Source organism: Pezoporus flaviventris, unplaced genomic scaffold (assembly GCF_033815535.1).
Source record: "Pezoporus flaviventris isolate CSIRO_AGI_PZ_B2104156 unplaced genomic scaffold, CSIRO_AGI_Pfla_v1 ptg000045l, whole genome shotgun sequence".
NCBI lineage: Eukaryota > Metazoa > Chordata > Aves > Psittaciformes > Psittacidae > Pezoporus > Pezoporus flaviventris.
Window position 1 is genome coordinate 8,625,935 of NW_026892593.1, and position 21,759 is coordinate 8,647,693.

The 21,759-nt window shown below is 37.7% G+C and overlaps 3 protein-coding genes across 7 annotated transcripts in view; 2 read left to right on the forward strand and 1 right to left on the reverse strand.

Annotated features, from left to right (window-relative positions):
• CCDC146 (coiled-coil domain containing 146) overlaps positions 1–21,151 on the reverse strand; it is a 72,125-nt gene extending 50,974 nt beyond the window's left edge. For 3 of the 5 annotated variants that reach the window (XM_061467351.1, XM_061467350.1, XM_061467348.1), the window contains exons 1-2: positions 20,937–21,151; positions 13,240–13,403 (exon numbers count right to left, since the gene is read on the reverse strand). In XM_061467351.1, the coding sequence (XP_061323335.1) occupies positions 13,240–13,403; positions 20,937–20,988 (216 nt within the window). In that variant the 5' untranslated portion in view covers positions 20,989–21,151. Of the gene's footprint in view, positions 1–13,239; positions 13,404–20,936 lie in introns of those variants that run through there. The other 2 variants (XM_061467353.1, XM_061467352.1) reach the window with 2 other exon arrangements.
• Positions 8–6,081, forward strand: FGL2 (fibrinogen like 2). Its single transcript, XM_061467347.1, has 2 exons — positions 8–770; positions 3,429–6,081. The coding sequence occupies exons 1-2, from the start codon at positions 23–25 to the stop codon at positions 4,133–4,135; spliced, it is 1,455 nt and encodes a 484-aa protein (XP_061323331.1). The 5' UTR covers positions 8–22; the 3' UTR covers positions 4,136–6,081.
• Positions 21,152–21,247: 96 nt separating the features above from the next.
• Positions 21,248–21,759, forward strand: part of FAM185A (family with sequence similarity 185 member A) — a 41,389-nt gene continuing 40,877 nt past the window's right edge. Inside the window, exon 1 of the mRNA XM_061467375.1 lies at positions 21,248–21,698. Within this exon, the coding sequence (XP_061323359.1) occupies positions 21,305–21,698 (394 nt within the window). The 5' untranslated portion in view covers positions 21,248–21,304. The remainder of the gene's footprint in view (positions 21,699–21,759) is intronic.

The following is a 21,759-nucleotide window of genomic DNA, read 5'->3' on the forward strand; positions in this document are numbered from 1 at the left end:
GCTCTGCTATTAATCACTCGTGATGCAAGCACTCCCACCCATTTCTGAGAACAGTGTAGGCTGTCTGATAACTCACAGGCTTCAAGCTGCCCTTATAAAGTTGTTCCACTTTCACATACTTCCTCATACTGCTGGTTTCGCTGTGAAGATGAAGCTGCTCATTTACTTAGTCTTGCTGAAGACAGCTCTCCTTGCTTTAACAAATGTCTTTGCAGCTGTTTTAGAAAATGAAGAGGATGCTAAAGAAGGGAAAGTTACTGAGACTTGTCCTGTAAAGCTCAAAACTAATCGGAAATGTGATGATGGAGAGGATTGTCCCTATCAGATAAATCTGCCTCCAATGACCATCCAGTTACCTAAAGAATTCAGACTGCTTGAGAAGACTCTCAAAGAAGTACAGACCCTTAAGGAAGCAGTAAACAAGCTGAAGAAATGCTGCCAAGATTGCAAGCTGCAGGCAGATGACAACCAAGAAAGAGACAGTAGTAATGAATTCCTGCTAGCTAATGCAGAAACTCCATCAGAAAACAGCAAAATCCAAGATAACAGAGTTAATGAACTGCAGAGCAAAGTTAACAGAATGGCAACCAGCTTAAAAAATGCAAAGAGCCAGATTCAGACACTGCAGGGTCGGTTAGAGAAGATAAGCCTCATAAATATGAACAATGTAGAACATTATGTTGACAGCAAAGTTGCAAATTTGACATTTGTTGTGAACAGCCTTGATAACAAATGTGCTTCTAAGTGTCCAGCAATGCAGCCAAGACCTGGTATGTAACCTGTTAATTCTTGCTGCCTCAATAAGCTTTCTGTGCATTTTACAAAGATTGGGTAAACAACTTAAAATATAATCAAATCGCTGTGTTAACTTCACAAGTATTTGCTCTTTTAGCGTTTATACTCCTGTAAAACGTTTCAGCTGCCACTAGAGGGTTACTGAGAGCTGCAGGTGTTTAGCTCCTCCTAGAATAGGACTATTATGGAATATAAAAAGTGAATTTTTGAAGGACTTTTTTTTTGTCAATTCAATCAATAAATCTGAAAATTTAACTTCATTTTACTACATCAAGGATATTAAACTGTTATTTTCTCCTTGGATGAGAAGGGTAAATTTTCTCTAGGTGTGCCTTAAAAACTGCATGGGTTTTTTTTCAACGTGAAACTACAGCTATTCTGAAAAGGTCTGCAAGACATTATGAAACATCAAGTGAATCTTTTTGACAGATGGGTAGTAAAATAAATCTTCTGTCATCACAGCACATATATGAAAGGCTCAGCTAAAGAAGTTTATTAACTGTATTTCTCAAGTGGGTAACATATGTACCATGAATTTAATACAAAAATCTTAGCATTAATCTAATATATAAGCAATATAAAACAGAAAACAGGTATTAGCACTAACGCTTTTTTCTTTTACTTTTCAATTGTCCTAATTAAAATCGAGAAATAGAACTAAGACTTTCTTTCTAATATTGATTTTTATTAGAGGAAGATTGAGGGGGGTTTAATGTTGTGAAGTTGTATCACATGTAAGAATCTCTGAAAACAAGAACTATTCCCTAGATTGTCAGTGTATTCAGCCACTCAGACATCATACATACAAAGATAGGCTCTCTAGAGACAAAGCAGAGAAAGAGCAGGCTGCATTGTAGTTTTTAAACTTCTATTACTTAGTATTCAAGTTTAAAATATAACTGTTCTTCTGTCCATCCATATTGAAAACTGAAGGATCTGCAGATGGTGCAGTCCATGTACAGCTGAAATCCTTGAAAGTTTGAAAAGAACAAATGAATAATAATAATAAAAGTAATGCTTCTATTACAATCAGATATAAATAAGTACAAATGAATTACTTTAATTCACATATAAAGCATTCACAAAAAGAATGAGTAACTTGGTATAGTGGTAATGGGCAATTAATCAGATTCAAATAAGGTACTTCATAACAGACTAATTTTAGGTATTTCTCACACTTACTGAAATGTTGGGTACTGTTCACAGCATATGATCATGTAGATATTCCTTATATTTTATAGTAGGTGCTGATAAAAGTGTTTGTAGCAGCAATATATAAATTATGAAAACTAGCAAGGATAACAGCTGCAACTTATTTTTATACAGGAGCTACTCCTGCATCCACTGAAAACAAGAGCAAAACTTTATTGAAATAGGAATTGAATCAGGTTATAAAAGCATTTATTTCTAAAACATATATTCTCTATCGGTATCTTCTCAAAACAGTCCACAAAATATCTTACACAAAGTTGAGTGAAATAAATGAGAATGTATTGTGGATTTAGTTCTGGGTTTTAAGCCTTTGGCTCCTATACTCTGTGCTGTCGTAAATGTCCAGTTTTCTGTACTGGCAAACAAGAAGTCCCAAGTCTCATTCCCTGCTGCAGCCTGAGAACACTCCTCCCTTTCAAGAAGTAAATTAAATTTTCTAGGAAAAATATGCAATTGAAGCCTGTAAATGAACAAGCCCATAAATTCAAACCTGCAATAGGAGTAAACATTATGGTTTTGAGTCTTAACTAGGAACTTCTGAGAGCTCTCTCTATCACTTGCTTAAGAATATGTAATTATAATGCCATGCTGTTGAACACAATGTTATTACTGGATGAAACTGTGGATAAAACATGTTTTTTTTGACCCTGCAGGAAAGACCTGGGGGTATTTTTCTACTGAATAAAATATATCACCCACTGGTGGGAAAAAGCTGTGTTAATGGTAGATGCTAAAACTTTTCCTTATTGTAAAGCCAGCAATGCCAAATAAACAGGAAAGCACCGTCACTTTTCTAGCTTCATCTTTCCAGGAATCACAGTACTACTACAATAAATAGGACAATTTTATTACTCTTTTTTCTGTTTCCTGAAATGCAGTCAACATTAACACGTGAAACATTCCTAATGATGTTATGTTCTGTATCAAATTATTTTCATTGAACAATAGCCAGGTTGAAGTCATTCCCATATGGACAAAGCTTTTTCTCTGACATACTGCCAGATGAAGATTTAAATTGTAGACGGGGTGTGGTATACCTATAAATACAAAAAAGCAGCAAGTTTGAAGCATTAGAAATACAGACTGAAGAAATTAGGCTGAATTTACAGAAGGCAATGAAAGGATAAAGAGTAGAGAAAAGGACAGAAGGGAAAACAGACAATCAAAATGCCATTATATTATGCAGGTTTTATACAAAAAAAGTAATGGTTGTTTTGCACAGCTATCTGATGCAGAGATCCTAGGTGGCAGGTATTACGAAAAAAACTGTTTCTCCCTAGAACTGAAATTGTAGTAACACTATTTTCTATGTAGATGTCTCTTCAACCCAAGTTCTGTAGGCCACATCAGTCTGGGCAAAAATACTGGGCTTTTTTATATCGAAATGATGTTTATTCTAACACTATCTGTTCTTCCACCAGTTATACAAATAATGCAGAGAGACTGTGCTGATCATTACACAGCAGGCAGAAGGACTAACGGAATCTACAGGATTAGCCCTGACCCCAGAAACAACAGCTTTGAAGTTTACTGTGACATGCAGTCACATGGAGGTGGCTGGACAGTGCTGCAGCAGCGTCAGGATGGTAGCACTAACTTTAACAGAACCTGGAACGACTATAAAAATGGCTTTGGAAACCTCAGCAGGGAGTTTTGGCTGGGGAATGACAAAATTCACCTCCTGACAAAGAGCCAGGAAATGCAACTGAGAATTGAACTCGAAGATTTCAATGGCATCAGAGAGTATGCAAAATATGAACACTTCTATGTGGCCAATGAGTATCTCAAGTACCGTCTAAGTGTTCATGGCTATAGTGGCACAGCAGGAGATGCCCTTCACTACAGCAGGCATTACAACCACGATCAAAAGTTCTTTACAACTCCGGATAGGGACAACGATAGGTATCCTTCAGGAAACTGTGGAGCATACTACAGCTCTGGCTGGTGGTTTGATGCGTGCTTGTCTGCCAACCTCAATGGCAAGTACTACCACAAGCAATACAAAGGTGTTCGCAATGGCATTTTCTGGGGCACATGGCATGGTATTTCTAATGATATTCCCAGCGGTTATAGGCAAGCTTTTAAATCAGTAAAAATCATGATCAGACCCAAAAGTTTTGTGCAGTAATTCTGCGCCCTTTTCTTAACTAGTTTGCATTGGATTGCACTCAAAATTGTACTTATTCAGTATGATACTCAGAATTCAAGTATTCAGTTATGTTTGGCATAAAACAGTTCTAGAGAAACAACATATTTCCATGTAATTTTTTAAAGATGGTTTGACCCATATCATGTTTTAAAACCAGCATGAATGTGTCTGAATAGTTATTGCTAAAACAGCATGGGTTAAGTCTTGGTATCGTTATGTAAATAGTCTAAACTTTTTTTTTTTTTTGGTGCTTTTACTGACTGTGATATACATTTTATGCTTTAAACTTTTAAGTGGTCTTCCAGAAATTGTGTCTGAATGAATACCTACATTTTAACCTGAAAATAACTCAGGAGGTATGACTGATAACAGATAAACGTATAGATTTGTCCATGCTTATAATGTAAATTAGTCTCTCTGGAACAGCCTGAATTTTTCTATCAATTACCTGTCCTTCACAACTTCAAAGGTATACCATGGCAATACCAATATAAATTAGGAAAAATACTATCAATTCTTATTTTTAAAGGACTAGAAAATAGAGGACTGCATGGTTTGCCCAAAGACACGCACACACATGCAACAAAGTCTTGAAGAAAACTTAGGAAATTAAGATGATTCCTCAAATCTTATCCCTTTTATCAAACATTATTCAAAGAAGTTGGTGGAAGAAATGAATAAAAGCAGTGGAAATAATACGGGGAACATGCAATGAAAGAAAACATTCTTGCTTATTTTGTTTCCTCCGTTCAAGCTCAAGGTCGTGTTTGTCATTTGTGGGAGAGAGGAGCTGGTATGTAGCTTATTGCACGTTTATATAGGCAGGTAGACAGGTAGGAAGAAAACACATCAAGAATAATCCAGGTCTTAGTATTAATGCCTCTAAATACATATAAAAAGAGTTTCCTGCACCATTTTTCTTTCTCCTGAATCTTTTAGGTTTGCCAAATGTTACAAGATGATTCTTGTAGAGACTCAAGCTCTCATTCAAGTATTTCTCACTCAACATGCATTAGACTGTAATATTATAAGAAAGATTACAAATATGTTGTTACGTATGAAAACATTGCATTCTCCTCATTTTCTGAGTATCCCTTTTGTAGCCACAGAAACATGAACAACCCACTGGCAATTATAAACAGAAAAGACAACATGTGAAAGCCTTTTTCTTCTAAATATGACTGGTGAAACAATCTAATTTTTAAATACTTCAGGAAGTGCAAATTAGAAATACTGTTATTAAAGCTCATGTTGTGGATATTAATTACAAATTTGACACCTATCTATTGCCTACCCTAGAAAAGACGTGGCTTTATAATTACAGTGACTAGCATTCTAAATGGAGATGCAATTATCTTAGCAAGAGGCTATTTTGTTATTTTGCTTATGCCAATCTTGAGATGCAGATAAATGATGCTAAGACTGTATTTCTTTATCAGATTGGTCTTTGCTGGCATAGCCTTTTTGATTCAAAGAGACATAACAAGAAAAATATAAGTATACTTCTAACCTAATACTTTACAAATACAACCTTTATTGTTTTTTAAGATTATAACAAGAACTACTATGGTTACAAGTATGCAAATTAGCAATGGTGGCAGTTGATAAATTGTAAAATATTAATATATACATTTTAAGGAAGTAAATACTTTGAAGGATATTTCAGTATGAAGTGAAATTTGGTTTATTATATTTCAGTTTGAAAGAGCAATGGAAAGTTCTAATTGCAAGATGTATAATCTTTGCTTGAGAATATGTTTCAAAGCTATAGAATTTTTATTTTGGAATAAAAAAGAATTGTCTAAACAAACTAAAAAAAAAAACAATTTATGAAGTATTGATTAGAAGAGCAAATATCTAATTGCACATGATTATACTTAATAATTTTGCATGAAATGCACAATTTGCTCCTATTCTTTATATGGTAACTAAGTATGACTTATCTACAAGCTATATGACTATCTACAAGCTTGTACTTGAAAATGTCTTTTTCCTGATAAACTGTTAGAAGAGAAACTGTTCTTTTATAATCCTGTTTAAAGAAAACTTTGTAAAACACAGAAATTTTAACAGAATAAGCAAATGTGACTAATATCACCTACAAAAGCCTTGTCAAATGGCTTAAAAAAAAAAAAAAAAAAAAAAAGAAAAGAAAAAAGTGTTATGCTGTTACACAAACCTGAATATTGCCTGCCTGGAACTGTTGTAGCTGAATTACCATCAATATGTACTAGTTTTACAATATGTACACAGTTTTACAAGTGTAACTCCATCTACTTGTTGCAAACATTATTTTTGTTCTTCCTTGGTGCAATAAAATTAAGTCACACTGTTAAAGCTGTGCTGCTGTCGTAGATGTTTACAGGGACTATGAAAAAAAAAACTCATAATTTTTTTAAATAATTTTCTGTAAAAAAATTGAAGCAGTAAGAAAACACAGATAACTTCAGGTGACCAACAAAGACAATTGTCCTGACATACCAGGAGAGTAATTACTACTGTGTTACCAAGAGATCCATTTTATGACACTTCAGCTGTCAGATAACACCAAAGGCTGGAATCTCAGACATCTTTTTGAAACTATTTGGAAAGAGAAAGGTAATTTGCCACTCAGGAGTTCACACAACCTGTATCTTTAATGTGAATGAGAAGAAGCAACCTAATCTGGTTTTTTTTTGTGTGTGTTACAACCATTCAGATCACATGCCAGTTTCATCAAAGCATGTGAATAGAAATAATACCCCAAGTTAAAGCAAACAATTTTTTTAGAAGCAAAAGCACTTGGTCTCTGCTTAAGGCTTACTAATTCAAAACATGTCTTTCAATTTACAGAAAACATCTGTGTAACACTGATTATCATATGAAAACACTTGTGGGTTTGATACTGCTAATATTTAAATTGGGAATTTTAGCGAAGAAGATTACTAGCAGCAGGTTTGCTAGCAAAATTCTTATGGGTTGTTTCCAAAAAATAAAGGCACAAACCCATCTGTTCAATTTGATCAGCCAAGCAGACTGTAATGTCTTGGCTTTCTATGCATTGCTTAAACAAAAAGGAAGGAAAAAAAAAAAAACCTACATGGAAAAAAAAAAAAAAAAAGAGGAGAAGAAACGAAAATAAGGTTTAGCAGTGATTTTTATTTTTATTTTCTTCCTTTTTTTTTTTGCAATTATCTGTTTCCTTAATGGTGTTTTTGGGGGGAACACTGCAGTCAAACTCAGAATGAATTAAAAACAGTAGGTAGTTTGAAAATTTGGTGGAAAATAAACTTGCATTTATGTGATTATTTTCAAAGGAAATTAACTTGGTTCTTAATCCATACCTAGGATACCATGTTTATACCTTAAACCAAAATCCAACAAAGAAAAAACTGCCAAATTTACTTAGCTTCTAAGACTTAATATGTCATATGAACATCAACAGGAAGGATGTGACTTTTAACTTCTCATAGAAAAAGAAGATGAGGTAAAAATTAAACATTGGCATAACAAAAAAGAGATTTTAAATATATTTTTATAAATGTGTTCTGTGGTTTGTTTTTTTTACAGGAAATAAGAGAAAAATAAGATGGTCTATATGGGCCTGAAGATACTGACATAAGTTTCAAAGACAAATGGCTGAGTGGTACCATCCACAGACCCTGCTAAAAGCAAACATTCCACTTACTAAACTGCTCTCTTTCATTCACAGCTTTCATGAAATGTTAATGGAGTTATAATACTTGTGCCAGAAGTTAATTTGGCTGTCACCCTCAAGGGGAACCAGAAACAGAAAACAATGGTTTAAAATGATGTGTCAAATCCAACCCCCATACAAGTCACAAGAACAGGGTATGAACTGGTCTTGAGTCCTTGTTCATCAAATCTTTCTAAACCCAGTAAAAGAAGACTCTATTTGGAAAATAATAGCTGGAACCTAATTATGTTCATGTGTTCAAGACAAACTCTAAGTCTAATTAATATTTATTTCACTTCTACTGAAATAGTAGACCGACATTTAGAATTGCATAGCAGAAAGTTAAGTGTGTTTTACACAGTTTTAAGCAATTATATGGAGTCAATGACTTTTATGGAGAAGTAGGATCCACTTTCAGAAACAGAAATCCTCACTTCTTTCTTTGGATAGCGTATAAAAGCTCCTCTGCTTACCCCTACAGCTGACCTCTATTTACAAAACCCAATGATAAGGACCCTTTCTCATGCAGATCTTTAAGACTCTGTTCATTTAGTATTTGGACACAGGTGTTTTTGAATAAGTGAATACAACATAAATGGCTTCAAACATGCTTTTCAGAATAATCTGAACACATTCAACAGCTTCCTGGTCTTTTTTCCTCACAATGTCACCTGCAAGTGGTGAAAAGAATCTCTCGATAGGAAGAGCATATTACACTGGCTTTGTGTCTACTCCTGCTGTTTAAAGGCACCTGTAAATTCACCCCACTCCTCTACAGCTTTTTATAGGCATTACCACCAATTGCACCAACTTTCCGATCATGACCACTGATCCGTTTAACGTTCACTATGCAAACTATTGCTTGCTTGCTGAAAGTTGCTGCAAAACTGCGGTCTAGTTTACAGACACATTATCATCCCTAGCTGACTCCCCAAGTGACCATATAAACAAAGCTAAAAGAGGTTTATTGAATTAACAGTCAGATTCCTACGGGTGGAGGTGGTGGCAACATCTGCCTTTGCTCTCTGTGCCAACATATTTATACAGCTTTTTTGTTGTGCCAGTAGCCTTTGAAGCACGTAACGTGGAGTGTGCCAGGATCAGCTTAAGTTTGAAAATGTTGTTTGCATTCAAGAGCTGTGTTAAGAGTTTTACAGCTTTGATAGAGCATACATGTTTGGAGAGTACTGAAACAAATTATCCACTGCTATGGTTACCATGCACAAATACATAGTTGATATAAAGTATAATATATTTTATAAGGGTAGAAAGCACACTACAGTATGTGTAGGTGAACAGAAATGAAATTGGTGCTCATATAAAACCCATAAAATTTCTGAGCAGGCCAAGCTAGCTTTTCTAGGAAATTTTTCATGTAAAGATCCATCAACATTTCTAAAAATGGTAGTTGATTACACCTACCATTTAACCTAAGCTAGGCAAGAATTAAAAACCCATTTGCTAGAAAAAGAATTTGGGAAAGGCTGTATTTTCTAGACTGGCATTGTTAGACCTTGGAATGTCATTGAAGAAATACATGAAATAGTGATTCTTAATATTTATATTTGAAAGTTGTAGCCAACCTTTATGTGACTTTCTTTTATTTCCTGCAGCACAAATAAGAAAATAAAGAAAAATTAAAAGTACCTTCCCCCCCTTAAGCCACATTCAAACATTGAAGATGTGCATCGTTCCATGACTTTAAAGCTCTTACAGCTAGCAGATCCACATGAATCAGCATCAGATCAGCAGAAGCAGTATTTGCTTGAGAAGTCTCTGTTACTGTACTGTTCATTTTTTGGTAAACATGGAGACTTTGCTCTGTGTTTCCAGTAGAACCAGAATTTTGGTTGACATCTTTTCAGCTGTCAGAAGTAAGAAGTTCATCAATCTCAGAAAGACTCCAGTTTTTGAAATAGTAATGAAAAATGTTAATGAAAAGTTCTTTCTGCTTCCCAATGGATGGTGGCAATAGGTTGCTTGGACACCAGCAAAAAGAAAAATACAATGATAGTGACAATTTCCATCACAAAAAAGCAGCACAAATGGAAGTTGTAGTTGCTTGTAGTAGACAGCGAACACAGTCCATTTTATCTTTCTAGGATACAGAGTGCAACAGTCTGCATTAGGCAAATCAGAGAGACCTCCCAAAGGAATTTATTCTCCTGCAAGTTTAGATTTAGCACATGAATAGATGATGTTCATTAGCAGAAAGGGATTATTGTGGTACCTTCCAAACAAGGTACCCTCTCACTAAATATGGTAAATAATAAAGCACTTTTTATTCACAAGTACTCTACAGAATAAATATCTCCCTCATAGCACCCACCACAAAGACAAACAAAACAAATGTTGCAAAATCGTTTTCCTGGTATTGCATTAAAAATAGACGTATACATCTGAGTGAACTAACAACTAACTCTCTAACCCAAGAACATACCAATGAAAGGAAGAGAAAGAAAAAGCACAGCATAGCGAAGCTCAGAGACATCCATCTTGAGTAAAGCCTAACAAGAACTGCTAATCCAATACTAACTGAAAAAAGACCTCCCACCATTCAATTTCTCCTTTCCATTTCTCATGGAAAGAAGAGCTTCTACCTAATTTATAAATAACCAGAATTAACCATACAGAATGAAAAGATACTAGGCTCCATGAATGATTACTCCTTCTAACTGAAAAAAAAAAAAAATCTGATGAATACTAGTTTTTGGATAATCTCTAGAATCAAAAAGATGAACGAGATGACTTGTGAGCAAGTCATCAACTTCATCAAATCTTCAAGATTTTGCAGAGATCAAGTGGATTGAAAACTGGAGTGTAGCTGTCAGTAATTCACTATCAAGTTGGAAAGATGTATAGAGTAGGGGTCTTTTTGTGTCTGGGATTGTGATTTGGATAGCAAAACAAAAATTAAACAACAGAAAAGGATTTGAAGACTATAATAGATTATAAATGAAGCATCAACAGCATCATTATACAACTGTTGTTTTAGTAATTTATGTTCCCATTAAAATGGGAAAGCCTGAATCATGTGAAGGAAAGGGAAGAACAATTTGAACTTTTGTTCAAACCTCTGTCCAGTTTTTCATATTTTTACCTAACCCCCATGGCTAAACAACATTACTATTTGTTATTAAAAATGAAGGAGAGAGAGAGTGCATGTTTGACTTCTTGCTATTTATATGTTTGACTACCTGCTGTTTGCATGAGAAAAACAAGACTGGTTTGACCGGAAAGTTTACTGCTAGAAAGGATAAATCTGTTCTGAAATAAGTCTTATAATATCAAAAGGTGTTCTTTCTGATAAGTGTTTGCTGCTGGCAGGCATAGATGACCAGCTAGTAAACCAGAGATAATATGATACAATTGTGCTTCTGTGAAAAAATTCTAAAAGCTATTCCAAGAAGCTAAAGCTAGTGTCATTGCATGAACCTCTACAGTGACCAAAGCCATGTATTTATCTCTGGATTATGTATAAAGTTCAACAAAGGAAGCAAACATGTCAGTGGAAGAGAAGAAATGTGAGTAAGTGATGAAAAGCCAAATGAAAAACCATAAAGCACAAGTATGAACTGTTAAAAATTATGGTAAGAATGAGTCATAGTTCCCATTTAAAAATTGACAAAATGACCAGAAGACACCCTTTATGAAATCTATGCAAATTGCTTACTTTGGTTTTTCACTGCATGATTTTTTTCCTGAGTTGGGAACAACATCTAATACGAATGTTACCCTCTATTTCCCAGTAATGGCCTAGAATATTATCAGAGTTGAATAAATTTACCTTAAATTTGACATGCAGAATAACCTCTTTGAAAGGTTTTTTGGAGGGGAAAAAGAAAAACAGCCAAGTGAACTGATCATTTTCTAGGGTAAGTACAGGAAAAAAAAAAAAAAAAAGGTTTCACTAATTAAAAATAAGGAAAACAGGGCAGAAATGTAGAATGTATTTTAGAATGTTGTATCATGTAGTTTTATTTTATTTGGGGAAGGGTGAGGGGAGTAAAGATTTTTTGTACTAGGCATATGCTTCTTGTTGACATAACAAATATTCTACTACAACTGAAAATCTACAGAAGTATTGGGAGTAGCTGGAAAACAAAAGTACTCCCCAAAGTGCAGTTTCCATACTTTCAGTAGTCACGAGGTTTCTTTAAGGTGAGAGGTCAAGCCTCTTTGAGAGTTGAGCTGCCCTGGACTTTTGCAGCTGCCTTGTACTGAGAAGAAAAGGGTTTTGTGCTACAACAATACTGGAAGCTGTGGACTCACCATATACTGTTATTGGGTTGAAACTGAAAATCTCTCCCTCCTGTATACTGAATGCACAAGAGGTTAGAGAGAGATTTTGCAGCTTCATGCTATGTTCAGTATGATTCGATAGCAGGATAGGAAAGGGGCAGTCCTATTTTCCTCTTCACTATAAACTCTTGCCCTTTCCTTTCTGCTGACTTGAAGTCTAAGGCAGAGAGAAAGCTGGGCTAACAGACCAATCTGACAGATCCAAGCTGGAAAGAGCCCAAGGTAAAGCAACTTGAAGTAGGAACTTTAAGAAAAACATGAAGTATAAACAAAGCCTGTTTAGGATGTAAGAGAGATGCACATTTTTATTATACAAAGGGCAGAACTTGATTGCTCTCCATTGTCACCGTGGGAAAGGCAAGAAGAAAGCTGCATTATTCACTCCAAAGGAAATTTAAACTGGGAGTCAGGAAAAACATCTTTTTTTTTAAAACTTGAGCTTTGATGAAAAGCTGAAAAATGATACCCAAAGAGCTGTCTCCATCAGTTATGGTTTTAAAGAACAGATTAGACAAGCATCTGCAGAGAATCTACTTCAGTGTAAATTTTGGATTAGATGATCTCCTACTGTCTCTTCTGGCATTACACTGCTAATAATTTCATTTGATATGTATTTGAAATCTTAAATTCTAAAATATTTTTAGTATTCCAAAAGTTCCCTTAACATGGAAAATTCTTCAAAAGGAACTGAGCTCCAAAAGGGTCCTTCTAACATCATCAGTTAGTGCCTCAAGAGCCACTTACCATGGATTTTTCCTGCACCTATTGAGTCCTTCTAAAACTCATGACACAATTACCTCTTGAGCTAGAATACCACAAAACCAAGACCTCTCTGTTTTCATTCCCCTTAAGGCCACAATAACTGAAAAACAACATGGCTATCTCTTCAGCACACCATTCTCAACAAGAATATGCCCCATGTATGTTTCTGCTTCACAAAGTGTTCTTACCATTTAAAAAAAAGAAAAATCAGAGAAAAGATAGGGAAGCTACAGAGAACCGATGGTAACAACCTACAATTACTAACACTAAAATATACATTTTAGATTAATTGATTTGGACACTATATGCAGTTATAGATAGAGAAAACTGGGGTATATGGTACCTCATCTAAACACTGAAATGCAGGACTTGCTGTTACATCAGTGGACCCGTCATCTTGGCTGTAAACTGTTGGAACTATACCACAGATGGATTGCTCCTCGATCGCCGATTCTGTGTCACTGGAACTAGAACTTTCTTCACCAGCCTCACTCATGATTTGAAGTTCTAGGAAGTAACAAAACCAGCAAAATATAGTTGATTAGATATATGTATATAACTGTGCAAGATAAATGTGTAAAGAACACAAAATTGACATGCGAGACCCCTGTTCAACAAGAGTCACAACATGAGCAAAGTAGGCGGGTCTACAGTTACAGCTTCATGAAAGACTTGTAAAAGGGTGCACTACCACTCTGTAGCTTGAGTATTTTTAAAAATCCTAATAGTTGGCTATGTCACTGTCACATAAATGCTAGACAACATGCCAAACAGTATTTCTTAAAGAACAGCAACTGAATAATAGGTTTAGGCTGGAAAACGCCTCTGGGGTCACCTAGCACAGTCTTCTACTCAAAGCAGAGCTAACTTCAAAACTAAATTGACTTGCTTAGGGATTTGACCAACTAAGTTTTGAAAATCTGCCAAACCAAGCAGCCCAGCCACTGCTCTCAGGCAGGTCCTTATAAAGGAAAACTCCAAGTGGATGGGACTCCTCTAGTTATAACCACTACGAAATTTTCCCTGTCATTTCCATAAAATCTGTTCCTCCCTTCCCTCTCCATCCAACATAAGCCCACCCTTCATGGTGTCCCTTGATGTTGCAGGGGGTAATTACATGGAAAAGGAACTCCTTCACAGAACATGGAGATATTGAGGACAAGAACAGGTCCAACTTGTGTGAGTAAAATCATTACAGTTATTCATGTCTGCAAGTGATTTCATGGCCATACCTAAAAAAACGCCACACCAATTGACAAAACCAAACACAACAAATAAACCCTGAAACCATACAAAATGGAAAAATATAATGTAAAATCTGAGAATAGGAGGTAGAAAAATACTGGTTAAAAATAATTATTCTGACAAAAAGGTCTTCTGGCATAATGGTATCTTAAGAGTTTTGTATATTCAAAGAGTTTAAAATACTGACCTTTTGCATGAATGCATAGTGAAACAAGACAAAAACTTTACAGGAGAAAGATATAAGTGATATGGGATGACTAAAGACAGTAAGCATTTTACAGAGGAAAGACAGGGGAGGAGGACTTCTGAAGCACACAGAAACCTTGCCATGACATAGCGAGATAGGGGAGCCATACAGCATTTGTAGAGCAAAGCACAGCAGAAAGTGGAGACGGAGCATACATGGAAGAATTTAAGAATTTCTGCACAAGTTCACTGAAGTTGACTGTATGTGAAATTAATGGAAAAATCAGTATCACAGTATTTTAGTTCAAAATTCTGAGAGAAAGACTGTCAACTTCTGCAAGCGCTCACCTGACACCAGCAGGTCTTTCTAGGTTAATTATTATGCACAATAACTATCACACAGAGAACATTGTATTCTGCTGTAGGACAAAATCATTATAAAATCCAAAGTTGCAGAACCCACCTCAAGTTTGTCAGTCTGTATATCACAGAATCATAGAATGGTTAGGGTTGGAAAGGACCTTAAGATCATCTAGTTCCAATTCAGCCTTCCGCACAACATATGGGAGAGCTTTCTCTTTTAAAAGAGAGCTATTATAAGCCAAGGACAAACAAAATTAAAACTCTAATAAAATTGAAAAGAAATGTTTGGACTATTTCAATAGTATATACCGGATTTCTCCAAAAAACCAACCAATTTTGCATTCCAAAGCCAGAAAGCTGATGGTTAAGAAAAATATAATTTCTTGTTATAATTGTTGTGAGAAAATAGATACAAAAATGTTGTGCTGTATGTATCCACCTTTTGAAAAGTCACTTGTCTATAAAGGTAGTGAAACTTTAACAGGCAAGTTTATGACTTTCTTCACTGCTGTTAGGAGTTCCTTTGGGAACATTTTGACTTTTGGAGAGATTTCAGCAGCTCTATTTGCTTACAGAAAAAAAAGCAATTTCATGATCCCTCCTGGAAGAGTCAAAATATTGTGAAACAACTGTAAACATCACAGAGGCCAAGAAATAAACTCTGAAATACTGTACATAAACATGTATACACATTTATCAATAGAGAGTAATTTTTCATCTGTACAGAACTACTGAATATTTTAGCATATGCATTTTATGTTTGTGGCTGCTGCTACTTTATTTGTTCCTCTAAACATATTGGAAGGATTCAGACAGAGGGAAAGCACAGTGGCAGAAACTCTAAGCAGAACAATGCCAAACACCAAGAACTTCACGGGTGTAGGCATTTTTGTCAATACTTGTTATGTGAAACATACAGTTCACACCAGTCAAAAAATACACTTCCTCCCAGTAGGGTAGTACAAAATAGTCCTCACCAAGATTCCAATTTGCTGCACAGGGAGAAAACAAAAACAATTTTCTGAATCCTAAAAGTTTCTAATATTATCTGAAGACACAACTATAGACAGCTGAGTCAGAGGACAGCAATTAGCCTTAGCTAGTGTGATGAACACTAGTCTCAGCTCCTTTTTAAGATGGAAGGGGATAGGCTGTAACAAAAGATATTCTTCAATTACCTACTGCATAATTAGATTTAAAATTCAGCTTACACAAAATTGGATACATAAAGTTCAAAAAGCAAATGTGAAAATCTGTATTTCTGCAGTATCTGATAAATAGCCTAATTTGAATAGAAATGAAAGTTGGTAGGATTTCTAAGTTTTCAGAAAAAATATGGATGTTTTCAAACTGTAGAACTGAGAATAATAGCCTTGATCCAACACAGAATTGCAATGGAAGAGAATTACAAGTCTGTTTTGGAAGCTGTGCCAATTCAGGCTGAGAACTGTCTTGTGAAACAGCTTCAGGACAGTAATAATAATAAAAGTCTGCACTCAGATTCCCAAGACTAATGCCAGCAACTTTCCTTTAGTATCTCTGTAGCTAACAGTAATATTCATACACAAGTCAGTGGAGAATTCACATAGGTGACAGTAAGCTGCATTGAGTCTTTCGAGGTGACAGTTGCAAAATGTAATAAGATTTCATTCTGATCAAGAAGAGATGCAGCGCCACGCATGAAGCTGCATCAACCAGCCTACTTAAGATGACACAAAAATACTGATTTTATGATAACCCAGAACTACCAAGGTCCACCACTAAACCATGTCTCTAAGCACCACATCTGCATCTCATTTAAATGCCTCCAGGGATGTTGGCTCAACCACTTCCCTGGGCAGCCTGTTCCAATCTTGACAATTCTTTAGGTAGAAAAAGTTTTCCTAATATCCAATCTAAACCTCAGGATATTTATCTACAACTTTATGCTATCCCCTTCTGTGCACAAATCTTAAAAACCACAAAAGACAAAACAAACCCTAAAATCTTGTTTTCAAACAAGTCAACCAACTTGACATTTCAGACTGAATTAGTTAGAAAAATTGTGTAGTGTAGTTGGAACATCAGAATGGCAGCATCTACTCAGACCAAAAGCTGATCTAGCTTTGCATACTTCCAGCCAACACTGAATGCCTAAGGAGGGACAGAAGAATCCACCAGTCACATTGTGCTGATGCTTCTGTGGACTCATACCCTCTCCCCTTGAACTCAGGCAAAATTACCAGTACCTGCAAAATCCTGGGGAATGGAGATTTTCATCTTACGTCTGTGCAACATGTGTACCCAGTGCTTTTAGTTTGTTTTGAATCTGTCTCCTTGATGCCACTTAGCTCTTTTACTGGATAGGTCACTGAATAACCACAGCCTTTCTATGCCACTGTTTTTCTTTCTAACATTGTATCTTCATTTGCTAATCCTTTTTTAGGCTAAAGAAGCCAATCTACCTGCTGTCACTGGCATGAAAGCCCTTCTCTTCCTTCCATTGTCATTATCACCCGTCTCCAAAACATTTAAAATTCTACTGATCCTCTTCAAGGAGAAGGGAAGAGATGAGACAGACAATATTAATAACATAGGAGTACCATGGATTTATTCAATCACATAGTGATGTTCTTTTCATCCCCTAAATTTTATTTCCTAAAGTTAAAGCTTACAGTTTTGTAAGCAGCAGACCTTCTGCTTTAACTGGGCAATGCCCATGCTTCAGCATGAAGAGATGTATCTTTAAATGACAAAGCTTTGCCAACGTTAAATGATCATTAAAATTAAAATGATATCATGTAAATAGGGCATTAAAATATACATGTAATTCAGAATGGATTGTTTGATTAGACTGCACAGCCTCACAGACAACTACTTATGGAAGTTGAAAGCACACCACATACCTTATCTGCTTAACGATTTCTGTTATAAGTTCCATTGTTTCCCCTTTTTTTTCAAGTCTCTGTTATTTGGGATGGAATCACCCTGAGCCACATAGAGATTTATCTGCTGGAGTTCTAATTAGATACAGCTAAGACAGGGAGAATTCGAATGTTAAGATTTGCCACTTCCCTTTTAATTTGGTTTCTATGAGGAACTTCCATTTCCTCAGAAAATTTCTGATAGCATGACAAACAAAAAAAAAAAAAAATCCCCAAATTCCAAACCATTGTATTATTTGGAGACTGCCTCCCTCTGCCATTCCTGAGAAGAAATGGTTACCGTCACTACATACACACTGAAACACTAAGGGAAAACAAACAAAACTCACTCTCTGCCTACTCATTGAATCTGGACAAGTCTTGAAAACTAAGAAGGCTTCAGGGTAACAGCTCAGAAATACATCCCTGAAAAAATACAAATGACAAAATACAAATAAACTAAAATAATACAAATATTTTGTAATAGAATCAGATTATGACCTTTAATAAACTTGGAAAAAACATCCTGGCTACAAAATTCTTAAGCCTTATGATAGGGAGCAACATGGATACACTGGGTGTGATGACCCTTGCTCAAATGCTAGATGTTAACTTGAAAAGAGGTGGTCTTGCATCTGCAGGTAGGAGCCTCACCATGAGTGTAACACCAGCAAGAACACTTCTGCAGGGTGGCCCTATTTTCCTGAGCAATGAAGTCACATTATTTCTTCATTACAATTACAGCAAATGGATGAACTTAATCCTGCTCGGGCAGTCTAAGTTCGTACCCTGTGGGTACCCGAAGCACTGATCTTGTTCTATGACTGATTACAAATGTAAAGGTTAGTAAAAATTATTCCTCCTACAGCCTTTCCTATATGTCCTTTTTATTTAATTCCTCTTCCCTTGAAATCTCTCTCTTACTTACTTTAGCCTTAAAATGCCTCTAGTAATGCTTTGGCTTTAAAATTATTTTGTAACCCTTTATAAGGTCTAGTTTTTGTTATCTTTTACATGAAATACAGATTATTCTTTGTTATAAAGCAACACTGTAAGTAAATATCTGGCAAAATGGCTAATAAGGAATCACACAGGCATCTTGAAATCTTCAATTATAAATTTGATATAGCTTTCTTCTCCTGCAAGTAACAAGTCAGGATATTAAAGATGAAAATAAATCTCATTTACTATTGCACTATGGTACATGCCATACCAGCTGATCTGTGATTAGCTGGAATTCAGTAAAGAGTATGAAGATGAAACTGAATCAATATTACAGCCAAAATATAGATGGCATAAGTAAAATATTAAAAACATGAGGCTTCATATGTATGGAGAAAGAAGAACACCTTCCTAGCAATTACTTTTAATCTGTTTTCTTCAGTATTTTTAGCTGTATAAGTGTGCTTGGACTGTATGTAATGGAAAAAAAACAACCAAACCACACACACCTGTAAAATGAATACTAGCTGAGGCTTAAGCATCTTTGAAAGAGTTCTTGATCAAAGTTCCTAATTATGCAAAACTTGACAGTATTAAAGACGGTGCAGAGCATAGTTCAGAGCCCAATATGATAAACTTCTGCCTACACCAGGAGCTTCAAACACCAAGATGCTGGAGGAAAAGGGGACAGTGGGAAAACAGCACTGACGTTTAAGACAAAGTAGGAGAGGATGATAAGGAACAGCATCACTGACTTGAGGGAGAAAGGGCTGGCAGTGGTCAGCCCCACTTAACCAAAGACAGGATTCCCTTCAACAGCTGGTCAACAGATTTATCTGTTGAATTGGCTGTCATCTAGCGGAATTACAGCACATTGCATCACCCTTACAGGTCTGGAGCTGTTTCCCTGACAAATTACTGAACATTTAAATTTGGTATTTATTCTCAAGAGTGAGAATTTTGTATTTTGTTCCCCAAACAGACTATGTCTAAAGACTTGGAAAAAAATGAACTTCTATCCCATCATCTCCCAAGATATTTCTTGATACATTTTTGTCTTTCTAGAATTCTTCTATACTAAACAATCATGTGGCAGGCTGGCGCTTTTTTGAGTTTCATCTAATGGTTGTTGAGATTGAATATGTAAACCAACGAAATAGTTTAACTTGAAGAGTTTTAGTGAATCTTGATTAAACTTTACACAGTGAAAATTACAGGCAGACCAAAAAGCCAGGGCCATCTTCTTGCCTCTTGGACATTCAGACCTCATTGCAGATTCATACATAATCGATGCCAGACAGTGCTAAAAAATGGAAACAAGGCTAATGTGATGAAAAGAGGTTGATGAGCAATTGTCATATTGCATGGCTTGCATGGTTATTTTTGGAAAAGAAGAAAAATAACACATGGAGTGCAACAGGGGGCAAATCAATAAAGTAACAGCCCCAGATTTCATTATTTCTTATGTTGCAATTTAGCTGAGACAACGCACCCTTCTGCGCATATTACACTCATTTTTGCCAGTAACCTACATCCATGACAAGAATGCAGCCCCTGAATTTACATCATTATGCCCACATCCCCCCTCATCTTTTATTAATTATTATATGACAATATTGGGGGCTATAAAGTCCATAAAAGTTTTTTGAACTGAATTCAGTAGTTTCCCACTCATTTGTTAACCCTGTAAGGAAATTGTCTCATGATATATTTATACAGAACTCAGGAAAATACGTATTTGGCTGACTTTAGAACTGCTAGGCTGCTGAAAAGCACTCGCAGTAAATAACATGTTAACCAAGCCATCCTGACAGAGAGCAAGTTTGGACCTCTGCAGTGCCACTTCAGAAAAAAACAGTTTTTTCCAGCACATATGCCAAACCGCTGCTTCATCCTCTGACCGAGGACATTTCAACACATGGCGTCTCACTCTGGGCTTCAGCATAACAAAGACCAGGCTGTCACCCAAAGCCATGCTATTTCTCCCTTCCCATTCCTCCCTTTTCCCTGCCTTCTCCCTGCAGCTGTTAAATCCTGAGGCTGCTCCTTCTCAGGTAGCTAAGCGGGCTAAAACCCAACCAGCACGGTTCCTCCATTGGAAACTAACACCTAGCCGCACCAGGACCAGTCCGAGGGGCTCACAGCCCGCACGCCCTGAGGTACCTCGTCTTCTCACACAAGACAGGGCACCACCTCGGGCCCGAGGGGGTGAAGACTCCCGGCACCCCGGGAAGGGTGGGCCCCGGCCCTCCCGGGTCTCCTCAAACCAGCGTGAGGCTGCGCCGCTGGCCTCGCTTCCCACCTCTATATTGGTGCTGCGGTTTTGCCTTCCCCAGCCCCGGCCGCAGCAAGACCCTCCAGGCAGCGCAGCCCCAGCGCCGACCCCGCCGCAGGCCCCTACCTGTGCGGCTGCTGCCTGCCCCGCCGCAACTAGCAGCGTCCTCCGTTCCCATGGCGACAGCGGCTCGCCTTCGTCGGCCTATCTCAACCGCTTTCGGCCCTCTCCCTCGCTTCTGATTGGCTCTAGCATCCCGTCCCGCTGCCCAATAGAAGCCGACAGAGGAAACGCTCCGCCTTCGCTGATAGGCGGATGAGGTCGTTCCGAGCGTTGGTGAACTACGACTCCCAGGATCCTCTGCGTGACCGGGTGGGAGGGGGTAGTGTCTGTCACGTGACCAGATGGGGTGGGGTAACGCCCATCGCCCGTGAGGAGTTGCTTCCTTCTCGCCTCAGGGGCTCTGCTTCGGGATCCGGGCCCCGCCGGGCGGGATGAGGGCGCTGCCCCCGCACTGGGCACCCCTGGCGCTGCGGGCGGCGGGCAGGTGCTGTGGGCCGCCCGTCCCCCGCCGCCGTTGCAGCGGCTCTGCCGATGCCGGCGGCCGCAAACCCCTGCAGGAGTGGGCGCTGTGGGTGAGTCCGCGGGGTCGGCTGCGGGTGCGGCTGCCCTGCCAGGTGAGCGTCCGCCCGCTGGACCCGCAGCGCTACCCGGACGCGGATCGCGTGCTGGTGGCTGTCAGCGGCGCCGGCGGCAGCCCCTCGCCCCGCGGCCGGGAGCAGGACCGCGTCCGGGTAGAGTACGACGAGGCGCTGGAGCAGATGGCGATCGTGGCGGACGGCCTGGACAGCAAGGCCGCCGTGGACGTGAGGACACCCGTGAAGTTCGGTGGGTGAAGCGGGGCTGGAGAAGCGGCTGCGCGCCTGACTGCCGGGCCTCCCCTCCGGGC